This window comes from Pyrus communis, chromosome 13 (assembly GCF_041283825.1).
Source record: "Pyrus communis isolate YQ-2024b chromosome 13, ASM4128382v1, whole genome shotgun sequence".
Classification (NCBI taxonomy): domain Eukaryota; kingdom Viridiplantae; phylum Streptophyta; class Magnoliopsida; order Rosales; family Rosaceae; genus Pyrus; species Pyrus communis.
Genome location: NC_142577.1, coordinates 2,828,375 through 2,834,750, shown reverse-complemented (window position 1 = coordinate 2,834,750; position 6,376 = coordinate 2,828,375). Strand labels below are relative to the sequence as shown.

At 36.4% G+C, this 6,376-nt stretch overlaps 1 protein-coding gene across 1 annotated transcript; it reads right to left on the bottom strand.

Moving 5' to 3' along the window:
* Positions 1 to 2,702: 2,702 nt before the first annotated feature.
* On the bottom strand, positions 2,703 to 5,350 carry LOC137736515 (amino acid transporter AVT1H-like). Its single transcript, XM_068475775.2, has 3 exons — positions 4,998 to 5,350; positions 3,875 to 4,482; positions 2,703 to 3,450 (listed from the first exon to the last, which is right to left on the bottom strand). Exons 1-3 carry the CDS (start codon positions 5,260 to 5,262, stop codon positions 2,911 to 2,913), a joined length of 1,413 nt encoding a protein of 470 aa, XP_068331876.2. The 5' UTR covers positions 5,263 to 5,350; the 3' UTR covers positions 2,703 to 2,910.
* Positions 5,351 to 6,376: the final 1,026 nt, after the last annotated feature.

Below are 6,376 nucleotides of genomic sequence, written 5' to 3'. Positions count from 1 at the left end.
TTTTGGGTAGTTTTATGATCTTCAGGTAAGCAATTCTCCTTTGAAAGCATCATCTGCATAACTCCCAAAAAGTAATCAAAACACTTGTTTGACAAACGAAACTTGATCTTGCCATGCATCAAACAATTGTTGTGAGCACCGAAAAGTTCTCGCAACCGGATATAATTCTTGCATGGCATTTTTCTATAGTTTTTCATAGTTTTTGAATGCCTCACTGTCCATGGTTGGATGACCATCATCTCCCCCTTCCTGATTGGCGTTGCTCGAGGTGTATGGATAAACGTCATTTAGAATATTCATAACTTGTTCACTACACTCCACTTAGATTCAACAGTCGCCACTCGTGTCACGTATGAATACGAAGCTTGGTCTAATCGTTCTCCATGATGATACCAAGTAGTATAGGTCTCCATCATCCCATTTCTTACTAAATGAAATCGAACATTTTTGAATGTCTCCCACACTGAGTTGTTACACCTCCTACACGGACATCAAATATGAGTTGCACCTAGGTTGTGTCTATTTGCGAATTCAATGAACTCATCTATTCCATCCAAGTACTCAACATCACATCTATTATGATTATGTATCCAATGTCTGTCCATTTTGTTAGCAATCCCAATAAAAGTACAAGAATTACAACAACTTCAACTATTGTCTTGTCACCTTATTCCTCCGGTAAGGGCCCTATCCCATTCAAGAATGCACAGTTATGTGCCGTAATTTACGAATACAATGGATTAAATTTTGACGTGGGATAATTTCGACAGCATCTCCATACAATTCTTCAAGTGCACGCTGTAGAAACTTAATATCCACCGTGTACTCGAAGAACATCAGGAAATGTTACCAAAATTTCCACTATCGAAACCTAATCCGTGAATAGCAAACTACAACACATAACTATGCATTCCCAAACTATCCAAAAAATGGGACAATTCAAGAATTAATTGGACCGCAGTCATGCTTTTGCATTCATACACGAATTCCAACTAATTCTCAAACGGAAAACTAAGCTTTTCTTGAAAAAAGTGTGCGAAGTTAAGTAGTATTAACTTCGTATAACACAAAACAATTTTGTACTTGATGTACAAAAATATGTGTGTACAAATAAATTAAATCACAATAATTAATGAAACTAAATAAAATAGATACAAACTATTAATCCTTCTAAACCAAAGAATGGGACGATTCCATATTGACATCACCCAAAATTTCTATGTTCCCCAGTTTTAACTTCTTGTTTACCCCTTCCAATCCTGCCTTAAAATTATTTTTTAAGGACCTATATGATGAGACCACGTATTCTAAATCGTAAAGTGTAGAGACTACACCTAAAATGATTACTAACCATGTAATAGAACAGTGGTTTGACAAAGTTGTAAATTGGCTTCTTCTCTAAATCTCTAACATTCTAGTTTCCTCCTCCCAATTTGGTGAGAAATGAAATCTATCCATTTTTGAGCACACATCAATCTATCCCTAAATTAGATCAAGTTAACTGAGCAGTTTGCAGTTTCTGAGCTTTTGTTTCCCTAAACCTATCAAAATCCTTCATACTCCTAGTCATTCATTCTACTCGTTCAATTGTTCAAAACCAAAGCACAACTTGTTAAAAATAAGCATTCACAAAGATAATTAAAGAAAAACATAAATACACAAAAATAAAAAAAATCCAAGCATAAATGTAATCAATAAATAGTTAATTAATTAATCAAATAAATACAATACTTGAAGGTGAAGATGGTGAGGGTTGAGAGAGATAGAGAGTTTGAAATAGAAAGGTTGAGTGTGAAGAAAAAGGCCCCTGTGTGGTTATTTCAGAAAAAAAAAGTTGTTGACTTTGCACGACTCCACGTACGTCGCGCAAAGTTGGGAAAAAAAGTGGTAAAGCATTCTTGTTTTGGCGCCAAAATTTTGCACGATGCACAAAACGTTGTGCAAACGGCCTTTGCGCGACAACACTTTGTGTCGCGCAAAGTTGGGAAAAAAAGCGGTAAAGCATTCTTGCTTTGGCACCAAAATCTTGCACGATGCTAAACACAAAACGTCACGCAAACGGCCTTTGCGCGACGTTTTGTGTTTAGCATCGTGCAAACATACTTTGCGCGACAAAATTTCCTACATTGCGCAAGTTTCCGTCGCGCAAACATGTTTTTGTACTAGTGTAAATAGCGAAGTCAAACACGTAAAACTGAAATTGCCACTTTATTCTCAGAATACTCTCTAGTTAATATTTTTTTCTCAAACTCTCTCTTTGATTTTGGCATTGAAAGCTCTTTGGCAGACACCTTCCCCTTTTTCCTTGGGTGTTCGTCGATTAGACTAATGATGTTTGTTATTTTGTAGCTATGATTTCGTTATTCTTGCCTTGTATGAAATTCTCATCCACATGTGCCACCAAACTTCAATTTAACTACGATGCTACCACCTCACCCAAATTCAATTGAATTATGATACTGCCACAACCCCATTGTTTTTGTCCTTATTATTAATAAAATTCATTAAAATATGTTTTAGTTAAAACACTTTTAATTAAAATTCCCTTGTATTATCAAACATATGAATAGAATTTCAATTTTTTTTTTTCCAAGCCCATTGGCTTTATTGATTATTGTTGGAGTCCAAAGTTAAAAACTTCGCAAGACTGAAATCTTAACTATTATTTTGTTATGAACATTTTATTATTCAACATATACAGAAAAGAAGAAAAAAGAGCTTATTATAAAAGCTTTATTCATATGATGACAACCGTAGATACATGTCTATAGAGCTTTATCTTCACAAATACTACATGAAAAAAGAAAAAGCTAAAAGATTATCAAAGGAGAAAATAGAGACACAACACGCATCCCAGAGGGAAAAGCAAATTAGTTTATTGGCATGTATGAGATACTTGGTTCATCTTCTTCAGGCTGAGTGAGCTCTGCTGAGGTTTTTTAGGAGCAACTTTGATGAGGAAATGGTTCCAACTATCCCTAGGAGGGTGCCAAATGCAATTAGAGTGAGGTTGAGGACCAGGAGAGGCCTTGAAATTTGACCCCAGCATATCTTGAGGTAGAAGGCACAAGGGAAAATGACACAAATGCCAGTACTTACAAGCGATCCAGTGAAGCTGAGAACATACTCAAAATATGGGACAGAGAGAGCTAGTACTAGAATCAATAGAAGTAGCACTGAACCAACGATGGCCCGGATGAGCAACTTTGTTCTGGAACTGAAAGATTGAGGAAGGTTATGCTCAAGCTGGATAGCCATCGGTGCAAATTCAAGAGCATATTTGGTCATTGGTGTCAGCACAGTTGCCCACAAAGCAATCTTTGTCACAATAAGATGAGGAGGCATGCTTAGAGTGATTTGAGGATTCACCTGAGGACCAAACAACTTGGCTCCCATGAATGCTAGGGATGTGTAAAGTATTGTCACTAAAGTGAAGCTTATTATTGATACCTGCAAGAATTTAAAAAATATAGAAGGATAAAATTAGAGAGATAAAAGTAAAAATATAGTAATTTAGTTAGGTTTTGATCACTTCAGTAGTTTAAGTTTGAGAACTAATCATTATTGGCTCAGTGTGTTATTACTTAGTCCAAATCCCACCCACCTAACGTTGGATCAGAAAAAAAAACTTAAGTCCACGATCAGCAAGTTTTTAATCAAAACAGAATGATTGGTATTCAAGTTTAGGTCACATCCTAATTAGATTCTTATCCAACGGTGGTGGTAAACATGAATTATTTTCTCATGGTTAACGGTGATCAAGTGATTGGAAATGGTATTTTAGTTATGTAACGTGTTCTAAATTTAGAGAGAATGAAAGAGTACTAGAGATTAACTTATTATGATTGGAGAGACAATAAATTAAGAAGTTTACCTTGGTGAACTTGGATGGGTCTTTCATGGCCTTGTATAAGTTGGGGAAAACAATATGTCCTGCAAAGCTGAAGATATACAGGCCAGATATTGCAGGAATGTTATGAATCTGGAGGGCTGGTATGGTGTGGTTCAATTTCACCCCTCCGAAAATGGCGGTGCATGCCACTGATATAAAAATGACGAGTGACATGAGAACACCACCGAAGGAAAGGAAAGATATGGAAGAGAGATCTCTCAACCAAAGACTGGGGAGAGCTACCAAGACGGCGATGAAGGTTAAGAGCTGAGATTTTGGTAACTTAGGCCACGAAACCTTGAGTTGGATCCCAAGGAACACTGTGGCGAGATTGTCATGCAAAGAGATGGTGTAGGATACAAGAGCCATGAAGATCTCCATGTAAATGAAGGATGCTGCTAGAAATTTTCCTTTGGATCCAAATGCGTTGTGTCCAATATCTGTGTAGGTTCTTGACTTGGGATGTTTGTCAAGACATTTTCCAAGGAGATGAGAACAATATGCACTTATTATCCCAAGTCCTATTAATAGGAATACAGAAGACCAACCCCCAGTTTCTAAGGCATATGGAGTTGATAACTGTCCCAAACCTGCAACACAAAAAGCATGCAAAAAGTAATTATTTACCATATTTGTTGAAGTCTTTTTGTTTTGTTTTTTTTTGGTCGGTAATATTTTTAGTCGAGCCACTAATATGCAAAAGCTAAATGTTAGTATTTGATAACTTTTCTAAAATCACAGTTGATAGTAACATATTAAACGCTGCCAAGATAGAGAATTTCTAAATATTTATAAGTACATATATTTGAAATCAAGAGAATACTTCTCATTAAGATATACAAATACTTTTGACAAATATAATAAAATTAGGTGAAGTTAAAACCAAAAAGTCGATCAAAATTTGTGCATGACGAAAAAAACATCTCTTGCACGTGAGAGAGTTTGAAAGGTTAGCATATATCTTACGTAAAGGACATCCATCATAAGGCTACCCTGTAATGTCTTTTAAGAACTCAAACTGTCAAATAAATCTTGTTTTTGAAACTTTACACGCACATAATAGATTTATGGATCAAATAAATCTAGTTTTTGGAAGCTTTTATACCTATGAGCATCCCTGTCATGTTGATCACAGAATGCGTAACAGAATTGTTGGCCTCTGCATGGTGCTCATCAGCACCCGCGACTCTCTTGCAGCTCTCAAAGCTTTGGTCGCACTTACAAACTTTGTTTTCCTCCAGACATACATTGCAGCGCAGCTGTTGCAACGCCAACTTCGCAAGCTGCATTGCGTCGCTCCCAATAACTTGATTTTGGTGTGGGAGGCAGTTTGATTTTGATTTTCCAAACAATTTGTTCCACATGTTCATGTTATAGCTACAAGCTAGCTTATAATTGATACGAAACGAAACGAAACTATACGTAACTAAAAGGTTCTAGTTTGGTGAACCTTGCTACAAGAAGAAAAAGGGTGGATATATTTATATACACCTGAACAGAAGCAATATTCCTATGTACTATACTCACTACTATCTGAAAGAATATTTCTGTAAGATGTATAAATTAATACTTTGCGATCTTCCAAATCTAGAAGAAAAAGAGAGGGTATATTTTTATAACAAAATGAAATTTGTACACGTATGCTTTTAACTACTATTTGCAATTAGAATCTAACTGTTGCTATTTGAACCCCAATTTCCAACCCGATTTCAGACCCCTACAAATGTAATTATTAAGATCACCGGTTCTACTTTAGCGTACTATTTGACTAGTGGATGCACGCTACCGACTTGTGCGATACCAGAGCTAGGTAGGCAAGTTAGTTTGCTATCAGTGAAAAAGAGATATCTCCCCCAGTGTGAAGTACGTGGTGTTGGGACCTATGTTTTTCGGCCCTTTGTCTTATTCCACTTGATAAAAGATGACTTGAGAAAATTAACTACCAATTAGGTGTGGGTTTTATCATAAAAGGTCTTAATAGTATTAAAAGTGGAACCAAACACTTAGATATTGTATTTTATTTCTTCAATCGTCTGACGTGGGACTTATATTGAACATGTCCCCTCACGTATGATCACAACATAGTGGACCACACGTGCAACCAAATCCCATATCGGTCATTAAAAGTGAAAGCATGGTGTTGCGTTAAACCGGATAACTCGAGCATGGCACGGACCCAGAAGATCCACAATCAAATCCGCTCTGATACTATCCCCTCAAAAACCAAGCTATCCCCACCATTGGCCTGCTTGCGTTAGCAAGTTGTTCCATTCGCCAATTTTCCCTAGCAATTTCCCACTAGTGTTAACCAAGTGAAAACGAAATTAATTCTCTGCCTAGTGAGACATCTTCCAATATTAACAGTGAGATTCTTTTTTCTTTTTTCTTTTTTAAATTTATTATTTTAAGCATGCGATGACAAGAGCCCTAGTTAATTTCACGTTAGAAATCCGTTGTATGGATACTACAAAAAAAGGGAAAGGA

Bases quoted from the DNA above. Each gene is read 5' to 3' on its own strand.
- LOC137736515 (XM_068475775.2), bottom strand. From the start codon at position 5,262: ATGAACATGTGGAACAAATTGTTTGGAAAATCAAAATCAAACTGCCTC. The intron at 4,483-4,997 runs GTATAAAAGCTT...TTTGTGTTGCAG, and splicing joins CATGACAGGGATGCTCATAG to GTTTGGGACAGTTATCAACT. The intron at 3,451-3,874 runs GTAAACTTCTTA...AAATTCTTGCAG, and splicing joins ACCCATCCAAGTTCACCAAG to GTATCAATAATAAGCTTCAC.